The sequence below is a fragment of the Lithobates pipiens genome, unplaced genomic scaffold (genome assembly GCF_037356315.1).
Source record: "Lithobates pipiens isolate NorthernLeopardFrog02 unplaced genomic scaffold, aLitPip1_a1.2 Scaffold_23, whole genome shotgun sequence".
NCBI classification, from domain to species: Eukaryota; Metazoa; Chordata; class Amphibia; order Anura; family Ranidae; genus Lithobates; species Lithobates pipiens.
Window position 1 is genome coordinate 104,929,930 of NW_027507785.1, and position 23,646 is coordinate 104,953,575.

General features: G+C 42.1%; 1 protein-coding gene across 2 annotated transcripts in view; it reads left to right on the plus strand.

Annotated features, from left to right (window-relative positions):
- Window positions 1-23,646, plus strand: part of VGLL4 (vestigial like family member 4) — a 220,231-nt gene that overhangs the window by 185,441 nt on the left and 11,144 nt on the right. For both annotated transcript variants that reach the window (XM_077452128.1, XM_077452127.1), the window contains one exon: window positions 4,130-4,316. In XM_077452128.1, coding sequence (XP_077308254.1) covers window positions 4,130-4,316 — 187 coding nt within the window. The remainder of the gene's footprint in view (window positions 1-4,129; window positions 4,317-23,646) is intronic.

Sequence of the window (23,646 nt, forward strand, 5' to 3'; positions counted from 1 at the left end):
TCTCTCTCTCTCTCTCTCTCTCTCTCTCTCTCCCCCCCCCCCTCACTCTCTCCTCTCTCTCTCTCTCTCTCTCTCTCTCTCTCTCTCTCTCTCTCTCTCTCTCTTCTCTCTCTCTCTCTCTCCCCCCCCCCCAATTGGCACTCTCCTCACTGAGCTCTGCAGAATGTAACTTCAGATGTCCCCCCTTGATGCTCAAACTTTATAAATTCTGGCCTTGTGGCTGTAGAGAAGGGTAAACTGCAGATAAATGGGTACAAACTTCATGTAGAAGGATTTGTTTAATTTGTGTATCATCTGAGGCCAGTCACGTTACTGGGTATATGTAAGGGTTTACAACCACTTAAAATCCTCTGTTTGTTTTTTTTTGTTTTTTTTTTTTTTTCCCCTTGTAATTAAACATGGCTCTTGTAGTCTGTACAAATGTATTAGACCAGTATTGCTTCATTAGACAGGAGCTACCATTGCTGACCTCCTGGCTGTTATGTGCTGATCAGTAGCTTGAAACACTGATCTTGAACAGCTAAGCATATCAGGAAAGTGAGCGAAATAAACCATTCTTATCTGCATGCTCTATGGGTCATTAACCCCTTTTATGACCTGTATGTATGTGTGTATATATATATATATATATATATATATAATATATTTAGGGCTGGGAAATTTTAAAGATTAATTCCTCGATTAATCGTTACATTTTTTTTTGGATCAGTACTCGCCTCACTGGCCGGCTTCAGGGAGGTCTGTCGGAGATCCGGTGACATCAGACATTGATGTCACCGGACTCCTCCCCCGTTCCCCAAGTGCCTCTGTAACGACATTTGGCGACCCATCGCAGTTTGCTACGGAAGTGACGTTCCATCACCGCCATCTTCATATGCCCCACACTCGTCCACATTAAGGATACACTAAGAAGGGGGAAAGCGCACGTTACACCCACCGGAGTTTTGCATTTTAGACGTATTTAGAACAGTAAAGTCACGTTCTATAGTGTAATACAGTACTTAGAACTTCATCTGACTGCTTAGATGTTGAATTTTGAAAAAGCAGCAAACTTCTGTCAGATTAGCAAACCTGAGAGTTGACCAGGGTTGCTGTTGCTTTTAAAATTCAAGATCTAAGAAGTCAGAGTTGTAAGAACTGTATTTCACTATATAAACTGACTTTAATGTGCGTTACAATTGAAATTAGTCGATTAAAATTTTCGTGTTCGATTAATAGTGTGTGTGTTTTTTTTTTTTTAATCAGTAACTGTGTGTGTGTGTGTGTGTGTGTGTGTGTGTGTGTGTGTGTGTATGGATAGATAGATAGATAGATAGATAGATATATATATATCTCTCTATCTATGTATATATATATATCTATCTATGTATCTATGTATATATCTATGTATATATATATATATCTATGTATATATCTATGTGTATGTGTGTGTGTGTGTGTATGTATACATTTATTTAATAGTTTATCTTTTTTTTTTTTCCTCCATAAAGTGGGTGGGCCTTAAAACCCAGATGCATCATAAATACATTGCTGCCTTGTTCTGAAAAGTGCTCAGTCAGCACCCCAGATTGGTGACCGGGCTGTTACGGTCAACTACCAACGATCAGGAGCCCTTTGGACGCCTGATGACATTGGCACAGTTCATCCAGTTGCAGTGCCACATGATCAGAAGTACCTCCTGTCTGCCTTCCTAGCCCATTTAGAACCCCAGCTCCTACATGTGTAAAGAGGTTAACTCAGTATTGAGGTCAACATGGCAACCAGGCCTCAAGCAGTTTGAGGAGTCGGCCAACAGCTGCCTTCATGGGTCTCATGACGGGTTTCTTTTCAAGGAGAGAGAATGGAGTCTGCCACTGTTAACCCCCTACTGGAAATCCTGGTTCCCATGGCTATCATGGTGATGCTCTGGCTTTGGTATTGACCTCCAACCTGTGAATTCGGCGTTCTGACGTGGAACAGCCAAGTGATCAGAAATAATATAGGCAATAGACACCAGCACACTAGCTAAGATCAGTATGGGCAACTTCCCCCTTTTTTTTTTCTCATGATACATTTCCTCTAAAAGGCTTCTCCTGCCTCTTATTCGTGGTAAATCAATGCAGAACAAGATCCAAGAGAATGTATTTCTGCTTGTAAGAGGTTAACACGGTATTTGAGTTTTGTTTACGCTTTTGCCGTGAATGCTGTTAAAGCTAGAAATCGAATATTCTTCCTGGTGAGACTTGTTAAAACTAGGAAAGCTGTATCGAGCGTGGCACTGAACAAGGCTTGGTTATTGGCTCTAGCAGCCTTTGTGCGATGGAAAGTTCCAGTCTGCTCTCCGTGCCAGATCTTAAAACCCGGCCCTGTGGTGGTTTGTGGGTCACTTCACTCTCTGGGTAAAATAATCCTCTTGTTTCAGCTGCCGTCCTGCAGCGTCTCACTGTACTGCCGGAATTCTCTATCAGCAAAAGTAGCAGGGCGACCTTAGGATTCGTGAAAGGAAAAGGGATACGTGCCATGGGAAACAGCCGGCCTTCTCAGTGAAATTTTGTATCAGCTGAGACACCAAGGGTTTCTGCTTAAAGGGGGGAACTGAAGGGGGCTTTTTCCTAGTAAGCTTTATATATTTTAATGTAGAGTTCAGGATTTGTATAGCACCAATAGTTTGCACAGCGCTTTACAATATGAAGGAAGACTATACACCAACAATACAAGGGGGTTAGAAGGGCCCTGCTCCTGCAAACTTACAATCTAAAAGGGAGATGCTGGTGAAACAAAAAGTAGTAACTGGGAAGTAGAAGATTTGATTGTTAGCTGGAGGCAGATGGGCGAGGAGATGAGTTTTCGGGGATCGCCTAAAAGTGGACAGAGTAGGAGATAACCAGACAGATTTGGGTAGTGAGTTCCAGAGAATGGGAGAGGCTCTGGAGAAGTCCTAGAGGTGAGCATGGGAGGAGACGACGAGGGAGCTAGAGGGCAGAAGGTCTTGGGAGGAGCGGAGAGGATGGTTTGGGTGATATTTGGAGAGAACATTGGTGATGTAGCTTGGGGCAGCATTGTAAATGTTTTGTAGGCTTTATTCATTGGACAATGAGAAACCAGTTGAGGTATTGGCAGAGGGGTGGCGGGCACTGAATTGGTTGGTAAGGTGGACCAGGCTGGCACCAGCATTCTTGATGGCTTGAAGAGGGGATAGCTGACAGAGGTAGGCCAATGAGGGAGTTACATTTGTCAAGGCAAAATAAGGGAGTGGATAAGTTGTAGTGGTGTCAACAGTTAATAAAAATAAATAAAAAAGGCCCCTTTCTAATTGCATTTTAATGCAAATATGAGATTTGAGGTCTTTTTGACCCCAGATCTCATATTTAAGAGGTCCTGTCATGCTTTTTTTTTCTATTACAAGGGATGTTTACATTCCTTGTAATAGGAATAACAAACAAAAGTAAAATAAATGAGAACTTTTTTTTTTTTTTTTTTATAAACTCACCCCATCCCGACGAGCTCGGGTGCAGAAACAAACGCATAGGTGACTAGCACCTGCATATGGAAACTGCGTTCAAACCACACGTGAGATCGCCGCGATTGGTAGAGCGAGAGCAATAATTCTAGCTCTGACCTCTAACTTAACATGCAAAAAAAAAATTTTTAAACGTCGCTATGGAGATTTTTAAGGGTAAAAGTTTGCTGCCATTCCAGGAGCGGGCGCAATTTTGAAGCGTGGCATGTTGGGCATCAATTTACTTAGCGTAACATTATCTTTCACAATATAAAAAAAAAAATTGGGCTAAATTTACACTCTTTTGAATTAAAAAAAATAGTTTTTGTTTTAAAAAGTGCGCTTGTAAGACTGAATACGGTGTGACAAAGTATTGCAACAATCACTCTATTCTCTAGGGTGTTATACAGAAAAAATGTATAATGTTTGGGGGTTCGAAGTAATTTTCTAGCAAAAAAGCGTTTTTTAAGTTGTAAACAACAAATCTCAGAGGCTTGGTCCTTAAGTGGTTAAAGACTTCATGTTACGACAGTAAAATAGAGTGGAAAGATTTCATCAGTGTTTTGTGACTGAGTTGTGTTTTAAAAATGTAGAGTCTATAAAAGTATAGCTGTGCAGCATTTTCACAAATCTTCATAAATTTATCAACAGGTGAAGCGGCATTACGGAGCGATCCTAGAATGCAGCCTCTTCAGATGCCTACTACACTCGCCAATCACCGGACGGGCCCTCCGCCAATCAGCCCCAGCAAACGGAGGTACCCGGACCAAGGAGACGACGAACTAGACTGTGAAAATGACCATGTCGCCAAAATGAGCCGAATGTTTCCTGCTCACTTGTAAGTGCCCAAAGTAAAAAGATGATTTGTAATTGCTTTCTTTTCTTCTGGTTATATATCCCTTTTTTAGAGGTTTGTGGGTTGTAAAATTTGAATCTGACCTGCTCATTCATGCTGAAGTTCTGGTGCACTCTGACATTTCTGAATGGGTTTGTTGTGCAGTCAGTGCACGCCTTGCAGGGGTTGTTATTCGAATAATAAAATAAGCCAGACCTGGCAACATCCGTGTTACAGTGGGTGCTGTTATCACCGGGGTCAGATACATTTCCTGCCTTGTTACTGCATGTCTGCATCAGTGGTTGGCACGTTGGTGTGCCATTGTACTAGGTCTAATTACTGGCGTAGACCATACCTGTAATAGAAATGGTATAGAATGCTCATCATGCAACACTGTTGGAGGTGAAAGTCACCCTTTTAGTAGGCAATTTGCCAACCTCTGTGCGTCCTGCTTTCCATGAAGTCCTTTCTAGCTCATGCAGGGCTGAGGACTGGGTTTTTCACTGATAGAAGTCACAAGACTGCTTTAACTGCTGCAGTTTGTTTACTAAAACTATTGCATTTCCGTGTACTGTGGGAAACCAGATATAGTGAATGCAGGCTCCTGGGTTTTGTACCGCTTTAAAGTTGAACCATGTGTCAGGTTTTTTTTTTTTTTTCATACTTAGTCCAAGGTAGACCAATCCAAGTATGCATATTCCAAACCTGGAATTAATGTTTGCTGTCTTTTGGATCCGGTGCTAAGAGCCATGTTACATGGTAACCACGGGTGGAGGGTCGGGCTCTAATGGACTTCGTCAAAACAATGGCTAGACACCATCTGCACACAAACTTGCAAGAATGTGAATGAGGACTCTTAAGCCCTGAAATGGATGAACCACGTCTGAGTTCTCTACAGGTGGAGAGCAGAAGCTGAAGCCAACTTTTATGCATCTCATTCAGTTTCTTGCAACATGGAGTCGGTGTCTGTATGCAGACTTTTTTTTTTTTTTTTTTTTTTTTTGTCTGGCACCAGTCTATTCACATGCTGATCTGACTGGTTTAGGGGGCATTTGAGCGGTACTATTTTTTTTTTTTGTATCGTCGCCTTCACTTGGGTGTCGCCACCCATTTGACACAGGAGTCATTCAGAGAATGTCTAGTATTTTACTCTGAATTCAAGGCAGTCTCCTGATTGGAGGAGGTGACTCTCGTGAAGTTACTATCCCAATTCTCAATCTTGTCCTATCGGTGACTACTTTGGATGGGTTGGGAAAATTGCAAGTGTTCTCGGAATGGCGCTTGTACTGAGCGGGCCCCCCCACGCTGGCAGGGAGTAGCTGGCGTGCGACCCAGAAGATGACAATACTCACTGTAGCAGTGATGACTACTACAGGGACTCCCAGCTTCCACAGGGAATGGTCAGGTATGGACCTGTATACATGCATCGGTCCAAGCACAACTAATATAACTATGCAAAATGCATACCTGAAATTCAGCTTTTTTCAACTCTGCTGCAGCTTTAAGATTTTAAAATGTTAGCGGACTTGAAGGGTTTAAATGAGATTGCACAGGCAGGTATATACAGGCTCTATTCTGTTCCCATGGCTTAGTGCTGTGTCTGGAATCAGGCAGTAAATGTATCCTACACCAAATGTCTGCTGGGCCTGATGAGGAGCCAACCCTCCCACTCCCGGGTGGGAGCACAGCTGCTCCTCTGACACAAGGAGACCTTGCAGTTGTCGTTGGGTTTATATGCAGTGTGTGTTCTCTGACAGAGCCTTCATGCAGATGAATAAAAACCACCAACAAATGGCCAGACCAGGCCAAGGGGATTGCATGCGGCCTGTGAATGTTTGTTTCTTTGTCTTGCTGGCAAGGAGTTGGATGTCAGGATGCCTCTCATTCCTTTGTGAAGGAAGCAATCAGAGGTCATTTGATAACTGAGAACTGTGCTTGGCTGTCTGAGTTCCAAGCACTGAGCTACATTCCAGGCATTCCTCTTCTTCTGGCCTGCTCACATCCATCATAAGACAGGCAGTGTTTTATTTGTCCTTTTAATAAATCATGGCTGTGTTAGTCACCGCCTGGGCCGGCAGTCTGCAGGCCAGGAATGTGTTACAAATTGGCCAGCCAGAGCCCAAGGTAGTGAAACAATAAGGGCTCACAACCAAAAGAGTCTTATTTATATTTTGTGCTTTACGCAACTGTTGACATTCCTTTGCCATGTGTCTCGAAGAAGGAAACAAGCTGAGGATTGAAATGGCAAGGAAGAGGGTTAATGAGGCATTAACTCGTCCTAGACCGGGCAGGAGGTGTATTGTGTATTTGGGTCTGGGATCCTTAACCACTTAAGGACCGGGCCTCTTTTAGATATGGTGTTTACAAGTAAAAAATTGTTTTGCTAGAAAATTACTTAGATCCCCCAAACATTATACTTTTTTTTTTTTTCCTAACACCCTAGAGAATAAAATGGCGGATGTTGCAATACTTTGTCACACCGTATTTGCGCAGCAGTCTTACAAGCGCACTTTTTTTGGGGAAAAAATACACTTTTGAATTAAAAAATTGTTGGCCCAATTTTTTTAAATGTATCCATACAGGAGAAAATCTAAGTTAACCTTGCTGCCTAAGCTGCATTTTTTTTTTTTTTTTTTTTTTTTCAAACCAGTATAGGTGAGTTTAGCATATTTTTTTGAGTTGAGTTCGGGGGATTTGGCATAAAAATACCAAGGCCTCGTGTACACTAGCCTACGCGACAGCGTCTTTTTGCCGAAAACCCACACCATAAAAGCCTATGTGTCAATGTACACACAGGCTTTTAGCTGAGTTTAGGAGCTGCCATGTTTAGGTGAGCTTCAATGTTTCTCTCCTGATCGTGGAAGAATCGCGTTCGGGATAGGAACATTTTGGCCACAGCAAGAAGCCAAAAATCTCCTAAATGAGTTTAGAAGCAGCAGTGTGCATGAGGCCTTAGGTGCTAAAATCTATAAAGCACAACAAAGGATAAGCACAAAGTTTCACACAAAGCCCACGTTCACACCAGTGTGACTTGTCAAGTGATTTGAGCGTTCCAAATCCCACCCACTGCTGGCAATGGAACTGTTCAAATTACGACTCATGTCGTATTGTCTCTGGAAAAGGTTCCTGCACTACTTTATACTGATTTCATTGCAACTTGCATAGACTTCTGTTAAACGAAGTTGTATGCGGCAATGAAATTGGAGATGCGAATCGCACTGATCTATGGCTTTGAAATTGTGCATCTTCAGTGCAATTTCAAAGCCGCACTTTTGTTAAACAGGGCTTGGTCTTTGCCACCGTGCTTGGGTGTATGCTGAAGGAACGGTAGAGTCTTGGATCATCTGATTTCAGCTGTCGTTCTGACGGACTAGCTCAACATGTCCTCCTTGCCCATCTTAAACAAGTGAATGCATTTTAGGCTTGCTTTCATCCCTCAATGTGTATATAATCAGGCTTGCAAAGTTGCTAATATACTGTGAGGGCCTAATGCTGTGTACACACTGGCACATCGCCGTACCAACAAGCGATGTTGGTGCAGCAATCTCCCCTGGTCTATTAAATTTTTGACAACTGAGAGACTCTTCCCCCAATTTTTCTCGTATTACCTGCTCACTGCTATTGGGCAGGGTGGACATAGCTGTCTGGTTACTGTGTCTGTGCACACAAAGCTGCTGCTCCCACAGTCACTAGACAGCAGAGGGCCTCTGTTAAAGGCACAGAGCCAATTGGATCGTCTGTGTCATGTGATTGCCATCATTCCCCCAACATCAACCAGTCTGATATGTTCCTGTCACTCCTGCAGTGCAGGCCTGAAGCTGGATTGGCTGAAACGCCTAGTTTCATGCGTTTTTGGTGAATTAAGCCCAGCTTAGTTTTATAATGAAGTAAGACTTCTCAAGGGGCTGCTAGTGTAATCGCTGTAGGCGAATGCAAGGTCTGTTTCGTCTATGGGAATGAAATCTTCATCCAGAGCTACGTGTCAATGAAAGAAAATGACAACATTTGACAGTTATTATACATGGGGTGTACTATGATTAATTCCAGGTGTTTGCGGGATTAATAGCGGCTTTGTCTGGAGAAGGAGATTTACAGATTTGAGTCCATTCATCTTGTCGAGATAAAGATTAATGTGCAGCATTGTTAATGCAGCAAGGTCTGTTTGGCCGGATTTTTACCTTTTCGGAGTTTGACAGAGTGAGAAAACAAATCACTCCGACTATTTGCTATGAAAATGACGTGCTGGGTAGAGGCATGGTATTGGAAATTGTAAATCAGTATAGATCTATATCATTGCATTAATAAAATGCAACTTTGTAACATGACAAATGGCGTGAGTGAGTGAGTGTGTGTGTGTGTGAGAATACGGTTTCTGTTACACCTACATAAACCTACATTTACTTTGTTCCTCAGATATTCATAAATCGCAGACCTTTATCGAAGGAGAAGGCAATTGTGGTCTTCGGGTATTATGACAGCTGCCACCAGTGGTTGTCAAAATGCAATGGCCACAAACAAAATGGCTGCAGACTCTGTACACAGGCAAACCATCCCGGACTATCCAAAAAAAAGCCATTTCTAAATCTTTCATTTTTATTTTTTAATTTTGCTTATTTTATATATACTGTGATTCTGTTTTTGCCAAATAAGCTGAAGAAATCTCCCTCTACTGAGTCTGGCTGCAATAATTTTAACTGTGGGCAGTTGAAGCTGCTGTCTGTTCACTTGCTTGATTTACACATAGGCACACCCCAGTTCTGCAGCTCTCATTGGCCCTCTTATGACTTGCAGCCTTTCCCTTCCTGGAAGAATCTCTCTAGAGCAGTGGTCATCAACCCTGTCCTCAGGGCCCACTAACAGGCCAGGTTTAATGTATTACCTTGGGGAGATGCAGGCTAGAATACAGCAATCACTGAGCAACACATGATATCACCTGTGATGTATTTCAGTTATCTTGCAAACCTGGCCTGTTGTTGAGCCCTGAGGACAGGGTTGATGACCACTGCTCTAGAGAGAGCTGTGCATGTCATAAGCCTAGGCCTTTTTTTTTTTTTTTTCCAAACAGGAAGTGGGCTATATAAGGTATTTACTAGCAGAAAAAAGTTTTACTATCCAAAGTTAAAACCACAAAGGCAGAGGGTTTCATAGCTGGAAAGATGATGAAAAAATTACTTAAGTTCCACTTTAAGCAAAATGAGCATGTTTTAACCAAACATGGACAACTATAGGCCATTGGTATAAGCTAGCCATACAATTTTCCTTAGAGGAGTTCCCATTCTAAAAAAAATAAAAAAATTAAGTCAACAGCTACAAATACTGAAGCTGCTGACTTTTAATAATCGGACACTTGGCTGTCCCAGGGTCCAGTGATGCGGGGGATCGAAGCCCTGCTCATCTGCCTCTCTGTTCGGCGGCGACTGCATTGTAACTGTGCACCAGGCTGTGTCTTCACAGCTGAGCACCTACTGCACATGTGCCATGATTGGCCGCGCAGTCATCTGGGACCTGTCGCATGTCCCGGATAAGAGGGGGCAGAGCTGAGCCCTTCCTGCACCAAGGGGAAGTGCACAGGCACTGAAGAAGGCGAACTACGAGGGACCCTGTAGCGACAGCCATTTAGAGGTGAATAAAAACATTTTTTTTTTTTTTTTTTAATGCAACTCCACTTTAAGATCATTCTAATGCATGGCCACTGGTATGTAAGCGTCAAGACAGCGGTGCCAATGTGTTGTAAATGGCGCATCACACTTCAATCCAGCACCACCCTTCTTTTGTTGGTACTAGTGATGCACTGAAATAAGTCCGATACGAAAACAGACAGATTTTTTTTTTTTTGTTTACATGTAATTTTAATGTGGCTTGAGTTTTTGCATTGAAGTCAGTGGTGCGCAGTATGGCATCTGCATCTATTTTATTTTTATTGGCAAAACAGTTAACCCTATTTTCAGCAGCCTATGTTTCGATGCATCCCTAGTTAAAATTTTACTGAAATCACTTTGTGACATTTCAAGAATTTTCTATTTGCATTGCACGGTGCGACGTGTTGGATTGTGTTGCACCACGCTGCACTACACTACTGCATGCCGTACTTCAGTGTGCACAACCACAGGCTCATCGGGCTGCACTGGTGTGAATGGGACCTATGTAGTTGACAGTCCTACCTAATTAAATTGTAAATGTATTTTATTATTTAGGTAGGCCCTTTCTTTACTTTTTTTTAATTTTTTTAAACTTCTAGGAAACGAACCTACGGCCAGTTTTAGGAAGACCCCATATCATGATCCTTATATTTAATGGCAATGATTTCTAAAATGTTGAGTTTCTCCGACTTTTTGTTTGAGCAGTCTTTACCCAGACAGAATTCATATTACTTTAATAATCATATTAATATCTAAAACAGGTTCCACTTTAAATAGTTTTATTAAATAATCTGACAGGAAATGAGTGTGTTAAATGTTAGCTCTTTGGTTTGAGGTGGGGGTCGTTCTTTGTGCAGCAAGTCATTCCTAATGCGTTGCCCTATAGCAGCAATGTAATCTAGTGAGATATTGGATTACAGGGAATGGCAGCGTGCCTTTGCAATCAAGTACGCTGTAGCTTTGGCTATTTTTGTATTCCTTGGATTTGGATTTAAGTCTCCTTGGTGCTTTCAGCTTTTCCTGGTACAAGTGTTTTATTTGATGTAATGCGTACTTCATTACCTAATTATTATTATTATTATTATTATTATTATTATTAATAAAAAAATATATTATAATTTTTTTATTCTTCCCATAGAAAAGCAATGATAGTTTAAAGTTTACTTGATGCGTTTTTTTTTTTTTTTACTTGGGTTTTTAATTGATTTTACTGTCGGGTATTTGGAGATCTTTTGTTGACATGCATGGCTTCTTTTCTCCTTTTTTATGTTTAGACACAAGAGCAACACTAATGAAATGTTGTAGCTTTAAATAGAGGTCTGAGGCCTGACCTGCAGTTGTGTGGTTTTCTTGTTTGTCAGACTGGAGCCATTTTCTCATTTTCACAGTTCAGCTGAAAACAAAGGGCCCCTTATCCTTTCCAAACGCTCTGCTCTTAGGGCTGACATCAGCCTTTTCCCAGCAGGCAGCGTTTCAAAATTAAGAGTCCTTCTGCAGATCAGGGAATGGGTCAGGCAGCCTCTCCCCCTGGCAGCAGGGACCACTGAGGGCAGCGAGGATACCAAAACCGCAATCGCACAAGCTGCTCTCAACTCATTTGCAACACACACAAGGGAGGCCACTGTACAGGGTAGGAATTGTCAGGATAGGAATATGGGAGCTGTCACGGTTGATGTCTTTGAAAGTGTAAGCTCTAGGTTTCCCGTACTTTATTCTTTTATTGGTCACTTACCAAATCTGCATCCAGCACCTGCTATGGACTAACTTGATCCAGGCCCATAGGGCTAGGACTTCACTGTGCTGGGAGATTTTAATGTAGCGCTATGGCCTCCCAATTAAAAATATATGTATTGCAGCAATTCTTTATAAATGCACCTGTGCTTAAGTTTTCTTAGTCACCCTGCAAAACCCCCTCAAATACCTGATAATCCAGCCAGTGAAGTCAACCCAGTGTGGCTTTCTGTGATGGTGTGTGACAACAATGCTACATTGCTCCTGAATTTAGAGCAGAGTGGCCACCCTAGTGTAGGCTGTGCTTGCACTACAGTGGCATGAGAGATTATGTTGGGGGCATGACTATCAGAATGTTTCTAATTTACAAGCCTATAGCAGCTAGCTTGTCAGGCGGTACCTGACCACACCTAGTCCTGCCCACTGCTTTCTGAATTGACAGCACTGCCTCTGTTGCTGAAACCCTCCCACTGTGAGCTGCAGTGTCTGGGAGGTGTACCATGCATGGTAAAAATGAGTCTGGGCAAGTAAAGAGGTTTTTTTTTTTGTTTAATTTGAGCCTTGTGCATCCCATGGTAACTGAGGATTGAGACTTAGACAGTCATACAGGGCCTTTGATTGTATTTTAACTACTTGTTGTCCACCATCTCATTGGCAGCACATAGATTTTTAAGTGTGTTGCTAAAGGGATGCTTTCAATAAGCCGTTAACATGGTACTTTAATATAACGGAGCAGGCAGGCTTGTTGTAGAGGAGACGTGAACCTTACCACCTTGCTCACAATCTACTTTAGAATGTGCGCTAAACTACACATTCCTAGCTCTATGTAAATTCTCAGCATGTCATGGTGCTGGTCTGAATTGACTCTCATGCCCATGTGATAGAGTTGCCTCATTCTAGACCAGCCATTCAAGATGTCCGAAAATGTCGACAGTGTCAATGGAGTATGTAGGTGTAGCGGCGACACTTGCCAGCTTTACTTCTATTTTTAAAGTGGATGTAAACCCGATTAATGCAATTTGAGCTTGGCACATATATCTGCAGTGTAACTCTAGATTTCCTCCTGAAATTGTGAAGAAAGAATGTGCATGCTTTGTCATTATCCTCAATCAAAAGCAAACCAGCAGTATCATGCGAGTAAGGCTGCCTGCTCACTGGGCATCACACACCACTTTAAGTTGTCAAAACTTGTTTTTTCTGCTTCAAAATGCCCCTATGTGTCCTTGTGTATAATTTATAGATTCATGCAATGTGTGAATCTATCCACTGCTGCCACCCCCTATTCAGTCCGGCCCCTTTTTGAATGCTGGGCACCTGAATTACAGGGGCTGGGGGGGGGGGGGGGGTGCTTTAAAAAAAAAGTGTCCCGCGAGCGCATTCGCTTTCCTAACACTGAACCGCCCCTCAGCCAATCAGGTACACAGGTCTGTTACCAGCCACCTGATTGTCTGAAAGGACAAGTGCTACAATTGGAGACCTGGAGTTAGGGAGGAGGGGAGGAGACGCACGGAGAACACAGGAGCCATTGCAAGGTCCCACCGCTCGCTGCCATCATCCACTGCCTGACAGACTGGTTGAGTGCTGGGCAGGCAGGGGGGTTGACAGTGGCAGCCTTTGATGGCACGCACAGTAGCAGTCTTTGGGGCACAGTGGCTGCGTTTGTTCCGGAATTTTTCAGTTTGCGCCCCCCCCCCCCCAAAAAAAATTTTGAGCACCAGCCACCACTAGTCTAGATGTTATGTATGAGATGTACTAATGGGCCCCTTTCACATGGGCAGACTTCAGATCAAATCCACCTGCTCAGTGGGGAATTTTGTCTACTGATCCCTACTGAGCACACGGATAACAGGTCCATGTCCGCCCTGCTATGCAGAGCAGACAGATCTCGCTTGCTCTCTCTATGGGCAATTGGGTGTAAACGGAACAACTGTCACCAGATCCATTCCACTAGGCGGATGGGGAGTCCATCGATTTTTAGCAGAGGAAATTGGATGCAGGTGTTTATGGACACATGTCCATTTACATCCGCTTCTCCATAGTGGAGAATAGATGGTCCAGTCATGCCCACCTGAAAAACAGACAGGTGGACTCCTTTGGAACATCTGTATGAAAGGGGCCTTAAAGCAATAGTAAACCACAGCAGTTTAAAAAAAAGCGCTTGTAAGGCAATGTCATAAAGTGCTAGTATGCATTGGAAAACTTGCCTTGGAATAAAGCTCTCCAGCACTGCGCTGTCGCCACTGACGCAGCTTCCATCTTCCCCCAGTCTCTCTTCTTAGTTCACGGCCTTTGCCTGAGCAGCTGGAGCTGCAATTAAATCACACTCACACACATTCGCATAGGAGCCCTTGGCTCTGGCACAAAGCTCTGTAGGTCTGGTACCGTATGGCGGACCATCAGAGCACATGCACTGGTGATGTCTCCCAGGGTGAATATGCTCTAAACGGTGCAGGTTTAGGAGATATTTATTTTATCTACAGGTAAGCCTCATTATAGACTTTATTATAGGCCTACCTATAGGTAAAAATCACAAAGCCGGCTTTACTACCACTTTAAAGGTAAACTGTACTACACGGTATCGTACTACAGATCAATCAGAACACTTTGGGGCTTTAAAGTTTGGTAGAACTAATGGCAAAAAAGGAGCGTTATAACCCGTCGGCTTTTTAAAAACTTTTTTATTTTTTGTTTTTTTTGCTGATTGGAGAGGGGGGGGGGGGATTTGGGACAATCAGGGGGCGTCAAAGTGCACCTTAGCCTGTGTAGGAAAAAATCCTTGCACCATCTATGTGTGTCGCACACTGCACAAGCTTTGGTCTGAAATGCCCGGCGGCGCTGTAACAAAGTCCCGTCTCCTAGATGGCTCCTGTGGGACGGAACACTGATCCAATGCAGTGAAATTGAATAAGTGTGATGTGTATCATAGGAGCCACAAGCTGGTCTAGGAGGCGGGACTGTGGCCGCATGGGAGATTCAAATCCAAGCTCCGTGGCAGGAGATTGTTGCCAGCGCCACTCTATGTGATCCAGGGACACTGGTAGGCTGCATGTGGTACATTGATCTTTCTAACACTCTCTAACAGAAACCCTCTGTGTCCATCAGAGAGGCCTCTCCAGGTCCCATTAGCGTACTCTGCTTATCTTTCTGTATTTTGTTTATCGTTAAGATGGGAGGATCCCAGGGTAATGAAGATTCCTTAGGGGAGCATCTCTGTGTTTGGGTCGTTGCCATAGAAACATATATAAAGGGAAGGAGTTAGTAAGATGACCACGCCCATCTGGGGTGTCCAAATCTTTTTTTCCCCCTAGGTGTCTATGACCCTAGGATAGGCTGAACTCATGGGTTAATCAGGAGGACGTTGGGCGCTCAGTGTCCTTGTTTGCCCCCCCTCCTCTGCATTGGGGTCATCTTAGCTGATGGAAATAAACTAAAGGAGAAGAGTAATGCTGAAATACTAGTCGGTACTAGTGTACAAAGGTGTATTTGATTTGTAGGCATAAATCACCACTAGAGTTGGGTGTCCTAAATATGTAGATGCTGCAGTTTGTAAAAAATTTAATTCATATTTTTTCCTTTTTTAGAATGTGAAAAACGAGGACGTGCAGAATTTGAGGGTGACATGATTTAAAAAAGTTGAGAAACCCTGCTCTAAACCTTCTCTACTATATCCAGAAATAGGTTTTGGCTGGAGTTGGACTTTAAAAATCTCAGTATGTGTTGTAAAAACACTCACTCAAGGTGAGCAAAGACTTTGGACAGGATAAATATAGAAAGTAGTTTCTTGCTTGGAAAGGTTTACTCCAGTCCAACATCTGGTTTTTGGGCCTTGTGGGACTGTCAAATATGTCACCTGATGAATTGGAGAGACCCTGGAGGATATGGATAACTCCTCCAGGAAGTCAGGTGTTCATATCTGCTTCCAGCCATTGGATTTATGGTTTGTATGAAAGCCAGGGCTGTGAGTATTACAAGTTTAACTCCTCGCATTCCTCAGTCGTCAGCCAGTAGGCTCATCTAAGTGTATAAATGGGTTTGAAATTCACTTCAAACTTCAACTGGCATTAAAGAATGTTGCCACGTTGTTCCCGGCTTTTGTTCGGGGGGTAATTTTTTTTTTTTTAAACCACATTTTTTTCATTTTCATTTCTTGTATCCTTGGACAATGTCGTAAAGAAATCTTTGCTTTCAGCAGTTTACCCGCTATCCATAGTTTGCGCTCTGGTGTTGGTGTTTTGTACTGAATTAGTAATTATCCATAGAAGTATGTTACTGGACTAATTGCAGTGAGAAGAGTGACTTCTCTGCAGCGTTCCCAGCAAAGGACACTCAGGAGTTACATGCAAAGTTAATTATGCGTACTACAATAGGTTTACACCCTTTAGAGTTACCATTGGATAATATAGGGCCTGCTTGATGGGATACAATTAATTGGACTATCTAGGTCCTGACATTATATAATTATGGAAAACTTGTAGATTTTAAAACTTCACGAATAGAGCTTTACTGTTGTATTTTTCCAAGCACTGAAAGTAATGACTTTAAACTGATTTGAGTACAAATTTGCAATCAGAGTTGCTCGTATGTTAAAATATTACCGGATGATTTTCTGTCTGAAACTTGAGAGCACTGGTTGAAAGAGGAGGAACATGTGCTTTACTCCATGTGACAGCACTGGGCATAGCGGCCTGGTATAGATTCCTGGAGAGGGTGAATCGCCCACATGGGCAAAGCACGAGTAGACTTAAAGAAAGCTGGAGGGAAGTGGAAGCCATAATGTGATTTTTGCTGTCTAACGTTTTCTCAGTGAATTTTCCCCATTGTGCATGTAGACTACGATAAAAACCTGACGTGGTTCTAACCGCTCACCACTCTTTCCAACACTAAAGAAAAAGTTTTGTCTGGAATGCAACTTTAAAAAGGTGGATCTGGATGTATTTCAGATACGCATGTAGAGGTTTGGCTTCTAATGTGACTGAAAGCTGCTATTGGCCAAAAAACTATAAAAACATTGCCTCCTGTTACATAGTGGTTGACTGAAGACACCAGTCTACCTTGTGCAATATGTGTGCATCGCTTCCCATATCCATATCCTTGTATATTGTGTTCAATAATAGGACCATCTAAAACATTTTTTTTTTTTTTTTAATTGGTGGCATTACCTGCTGAAACCACCGATTTGTGTTCCACATCCTTACCATTCTAACAGTGAAAAACCTCTTGCGCAGTTTAAGGTTGAACCGCTTTTAATCCAATTTAAAGTGGCCATGTGTCTGAGTGTCCCGTGATTCAATCTACTTTTCTGAGAATCCATAAAGTTACAAGAGCTATGCAAGTTAACTTCGTAAGATGCAGCACAAAATGGCTTCATATGGAAGGCAAGTGTACAGGCGGTGATTATGTGGAATATGTTGTAACCCTTAACAAGCCTATCAGGTGTTGGTTTACTGTAGTCAGATCAGTAAAATTTGAATTTCTGGTGGGTTGTCGTGGTTTGCTGGATCTCTATTTTGTGGCTCAGCCCACAAACGGTGCATTGTTAACTTGTTCTCCAACAACCATTGTCTGAAATCCTGTATAAATGATGTGACAAATCCTTCTGGACAGGTCTGTGTGGAAATTGGCTAGCACTAATAAAACATGTGAAAGGACCTGGAATTTGATCTTTCAGAGCAACTAAGAGGAAATATGAAAAAGGCTGACAAGAACGGGAAAAGCCGTGTGAGAGCCACCGTACCTCGTAATTGAGAAAAATGTATGTCCGGGTCAATGCATCAGACTATTGAAGGAGCGCCCCCTTTTCTAAGTGATTGAAGCCCCTCTGTCGATGTGATTAGGCTCCATGCACACTAGGAGCAGAAAAACGTCAGTGTTTTAGCTGGAAAAACATGGCATAAAAAACATGAATTGAGGACATATTGTACAAAGTTAGGTGAGTTTATGAGCGTTTGAGTTTACAGGCGTTTTTAGTAATTAACACTCCCCTCTGCAAAAGAAAAAAAAATTGAAACTTGACATTCACAAGAGATAACAGGCGTTTAGGAGCTGTAAACGTCAATCGCTCCTAAACTTTAGAAATGCGATCAAGAAGGGGTTTGTTGTGTGGTGTGTGGTGTTTTTTTTTTTTTTTTTTTTTTTTCCTGCCTCAGAACGTCCCTGTCAGAAAATGCATGTAGTTGTTATAAGGTGCAAAGACCCATAGCATACAATAGAAGTGCTTCTACAGGCAGGTAAAAAAACTCGAACGCCTGTAGAATCTATTTTTTTATTTTTTTTGCCAATGTGCATGGCACCTTAGAGGTGTATCACATGATTTGAATGGGAACTTTATTTTCTCAGCTACTTTACTCCGCTTCACGTTTTTGTTGCTTCTAGACCATTAAAAAAAAACACAGGCGTAGGCCCCTTTTTGAGCAGCACAGTATAGGTTCCTTCCTTGGGAGGGAAAATTGCCTGCATGAGCAAAGCACATTAACATGTTATTTTTAAGATCTCTATACATCTGAATTGTGATTGCCTTACAATGTCACAATGCCTTAGAAGGAAATCTTACAAGGTTTGATGTCACTACTGTGCTGTTCTCTTCTCTGTATGACTTGCTGGAGAGAAATCTGTACTCAAGGATCTGCTCTGAAAGAATCTCCCTGTTTTTGCTTCATTCCCTATTTAGATTGGTTTCCTCTGCCATTTTTGTTGATTTTTACCAGTCCTCAGATCCCCAGTTTGGTGGTCCTGTCTGTGTGTAGGTGCTGGACTTGGTAGAAACAAGGCTTTGATTTCTCATTTCAGACCGTGCAGAATGATTTAGAGGTAAAAATGAGGAGCATTGGATGCCTTTACGGCTTCATTCCTGTAACGTGCATGTAATGAAGTATATACTACCTGCCAAATGCTCCCCCTCTCCAGTGAATCTTGGTCCTTTTCACAGTATTTTGGTACTGCATAGGCCAACTGCCTGGGGTCTAACATTGCATCAAATGCATGTCCATTGCTTTCTTGCCCTTCCTCTATCCACAACACCCTTTTGCATTGTTTTTCACAGCATGCATGGGGAGAGGCAGATAAAGGACTGTATCCCCTCCCCACTCACAGAACACATTACATTCTGTGAAAAGGAGTATGAATGGAAGAGAGGACAGAAAGGGTCAAGCAGCCTTCTGGACTTTTTCATTCCACCCATGCAGCACCGGAGGACCCGGCATCACTGAAGGGGAAATTTCTACAGAAAAGTTGTTCATACGCTGATCAAAATTCAAAGCTGGTTCAGCAGGGACCGGATTTTGATCAGTGTATGGCTGGCCCTACTTGGCAGTATTTGATATGAAGGGACATGCTGATAATTTTTCTTGATCAGTGCTTGCAATCGATCATTGTATTCTGACAAAAGCCACTGTCTTAATGCAATGTACCAGCAGGAGGCATTTGTCCATCCACCTAGTTTGAGTTGATGAAGAAATCTTTCCCACTGGCTTCATGAAAAAAAACAGTGTGGTGTCCGTTTTAGAAGCAGTCAGTAGTCGGTAATACACAGATCAGTGCTGCGGTCTATAACCTGCAGCGCTGATCAAGCAGCTTTTTTACAGCAGGGCGGCTGAACAAATCAGTAGATCAACTTCTGTTCAACCAGTGGTCATACATAGATCAAAATTTGACCTGTTCAGCATTATACCAATATAATATAATTTATACCAATATATAAAGGTACAGTACTTGCTGGCATCATTTTTAAAATAATTCTAGTTTAAATACAGTGATGTACGTAGCAGGCTCACTTGCATTATGCTAGTCTCTATCAAGTAAAAATGACGTTTCTTCAGCCTCTCAGTGTAGTACACTCTCAAAAATACTGTTTGTTTGTGTGTGTGTGTGTGTATGTATATATATATATATATATATATATATATATATATATATATATATATATATATATATATATATATATATATATATATATATATATATATATATATATAGATGTATAGATGTATAGATGTATATAGATGGATATATATACTATTCCAAGTTGTAGTCATGTAAAACTTGGGGGGAAAAAGTGATCATCTGTAGAGCTGGAGGGAAGAGGTGGGCCCTATATTTCGGGCTTTAATGAAAGAGCCCTATAAAGAACCGTTTTCATTTAGCAGATTTCCCAGATGTTTCCTGAACTTTGTCAGATGTTACATTTACTAGAAAGTTTAACTCCTGGGAAGACGGTTGTTGTGGATATTGTTGCTACAGACATTCTTTCCGGGTAAGGTTTTGGAACAAATTCTGCTCCGCTTGGAGCCTTCAATAAATTGGCATTTGCACGCACTAACGGCTCTGAAAAGGAGTGAGGCTGCAGAAAAGGGAAAGCTGACCATGGCCCATTTTCATTATTGATGTGCCAAAGAAAACGGGCACAGCCCCTCGCAGCTCAGCACTCTCCCCTGTAAAAATCCTGCTGCTCGTCAGTCCTGCATTGAGAACCCTGTACACAGATACAGTAATAAACCAGTAAGGGGAAATAATTCTACCTTTGCAGAATTAAGTAAAATGTAAGACATTTGCCTCTGCAGTACAGGATTGTTTTAGGCTACTGTTGTAATTTCATTATTACGTTCTTGGCCTAATTGTAGTCTGTGTAAATAATTTATTTTATGAAGCAGGGTGCGTTTATGATCAGAGGTTTTAGTTCCAAGTGCTGCTTCCATTTACTTTGCTGTCCTCCACATGATTTTTTACAAAACCATTTGGGTTCCATCCAGTGTGCTGTAAAAACATGTTCACAAATGATACTCTTGTTTGTGGCCAAATCTATAAGATGATACATTTTACAAAGTTGGATACAATCACATTTTACTGACATATAATCTGCCTAGTTAGCCCCCATTCACACTGACTTGTCATGCAAATTGACCGTTTTAGAATCACATGACAAGTCTAATCCTATTTGTGTCTATAGAACCATTCAAGTTGGTGCGACTTTGAGTTGCACAGATATTTAAAAGGGTTCCTGCACTATTTTTGGTGATTTTTCATGTGCAACTTGCATTGACATCTGTGTCATCCTTGACTACTGCAACTCCCTCCTCACTGGCCTGCCCTTACACAGGCCAATTTCCCCTCAAGCCCCCACCTTCAGTCTATTATAAATGCTGCTGCTAGACTAATACACCTTACTTACCAAACGGTGACTGCTCCCCCTCTCTGCCAATCTCTTCACTGGCTTCCCCTACCCCAGTGTATAAAATTCATAATACTAACCATAACATACAAGACCATCCACAACATCTTCACCAGCTACATCAACAACCTCATCTGCAGATATTGCCCAAATTGTCCTCTCCATTCCTGCCAAGACCTCCTGCTCTCTAACCCCCTTGTTACCGCCTCCCATGCTCTCCTCCAGGACTTATCCAGAGCCACTCTATCCTCTGGCACTCCCTGCCCCAGTATGTCCAGTCACCTCCTACCCTGTCCACCATTGGGCAATCCTTACACTCACTTATTCAGGGAAGCCAACCCCACCTCCACCATAGAACTGTAGGCTGGTCACCTCCATCAGATCCTTACCTGCAGCTATTACCTCTTTGTACCACCTCCCCCTCCCTTTTAGATTGTAAGCTCCATGAGCAGTGCTCTCCTATTCCTACTGTATTGTAATTGTATTGTCCCCCTTTGTATGGCACAATTTTCAAAGCCTCATTCAGTGTAAATTGGGGCTCAGTGATAAAAATTGAGTCCAAAGCATTGCTGGCTTTTAATGAAAGGCAAAGACCGGTCAGATGAGCTTTTACACTTTTAGGTGGAGAAATGAATTCTATATATATTTTAGAATATGGCAGCAGTAAAATTGTATTTATTTAAACAAATGAGAAATTTTTCAAGTTATGTAATGCTGCAGCATCTACCATTATTTGTGGGGAACTATTTTTGGGTAACGATTAACTTGGTGTCAGCACTGACATGCAAAGCATGGATGGCCTCTAAAGCCGGCAGACATTAACATTTTTTGCTCTTGGTTGCCATCTTTCTAGTATAAGTGATTTCCATATACATTTAGAAGGTGCCACCCCATTTTCTGAACTCAACTTTTTTTTTTTTTTTTTTTAAATCCCCTCTCTCTCTCCCATGTGTATTATTGCACTGGGTTCGTGTGTACGTCAGGTGCACCCACACACACAAAAACAAAGATTGCACCATCCAGATTGCCTAACATTGTGCATGCCGGAGTGAGCGCAATAATCTAGGCCATCATTCACTGTTAACTCTATATTGGTGAGCTGTAATGTCTTTCAAAGCCTTGCCAAAAGACCGTTTTAGGTAGTGTAGTTTCCGCTGACATGCACAATTTTGAGTCTTATTTGGGATCGATTTGTTGATGGCATTATGTAACATTTTACAATTGTCATTTTAGACTTTACATTTTTTATTTTATTTTTATTTTTTTTGTGTGCCTTTTAGACTTACAGTACTATACAGCATTTCTTCAGACCTGCCTAAACCTATAAAATATATCAGAAGAAAACAATATAAATCAATATTTTGGTGTGATCACCCTTTGACTTCAAACCAGCATCAATTCTAGGTAAGTTTTTTACAGTTTTTGAAGGAACTCTTTAGGTTGTTCCAAACCTCTTGGAGAACTAACAGATCCTCTGTGGATATAGACTGCCTCAAATCCTGTATCATGTAATCCTGGACAGAATTGATGAGATCAGGGCTTTGTGGGGGCCAAACCATCACTTCCAGGACTCCTTGTCATTAAGAACCAGCGTCTGCGTAAAGAACATTAGCTGGATGGGGGTTGGGGGTCGTTGTCCTGCTGCAGAATACATTTGGGGTCACTCGCACGCCTTCCTGATGGTATGGCATGATGGATAAATATCTGCCTGTATTTCAAAGCATTAAGGACACCATTGGTCGGGCAACGTTGAGGACTGTAGATGCAGTGGTCAGCCAAGGATATCGAATGCAGCATATGAAAGGCAGGTCATGCTTGCTTCCGTTTTGACATCAGATGTCCAGCAGTGCCATCAGCACAGAACCAGCAGAAACCAGTGGGGCCGAGGTACAGCCATCTACTGTCTGGGGGAGTCTGGCCAGAAGTCGTCTTGGAAGAATTGCAGTCAAAATGCCATACTTCTAACGTGGAACAAGGCTAAGCGACTCAACTCTGCATGAAAACCTAGGATTTAGGGTGCAGAAAAATGGCAGCAGGTGCCCTGGACTGATGCGTCAAAATGTAAAATATTTGCCTGTACAAGGAGGTTTGTTCACGAAGGACTGGAGAGCGGTACAATTAAGTGGTCAGGATCAATGGTGTCCTCAATGTTGAGAAATACAGGCAGATACTTATGTCATGCCATACCATCAGGGAGGCGTGTTTGGCCCCAAATTTATTCTTCAGCAGGACAATGATCCCAAACATACAGCCAATGTGATTAAGAACGATCATCATTGTATAAATAAAAGCAAGGAGACCTGGAAGTGATAGTTTGGTCCCCACAGAGCCCTGATCTCATAATCTGCCTGGGATGGTATGAAGAGACAGAAGGATTTGAGGCAGCCTACATCCACGGAAAATCTGAGGTTCTCAAAGATGTTTAGAACTACCTACCTGCTGAGTTCCTTCAAAAATTGTGTGCACGTGTACCTAGAAAAGTTGATGCTGCTTTGAAGCCAAAGGGTGGTCATTTGGGTGTCTCTTCTGTTCATTTACTTTCCATTTTGTTAAAAATGAACACCTGTTTCTGAAAGCCTTTCCTAATTTACAGCATTTCACACCTACCTAAAACTTTTGCATAGTATTGTATGTTTGCGATTTGTGTGTGCATTTTTATGGGAAATTGACACACACTATTTAGAATTCTGTGTAGTCAATGACTATAAATTGTGGAAAGGAGTTGACATGAGATTTGTCCATGATAGTTGAGATTTGCACAGTCTGCTGCAATTTGTGGATAAAATCTCGTGGCTTCGTC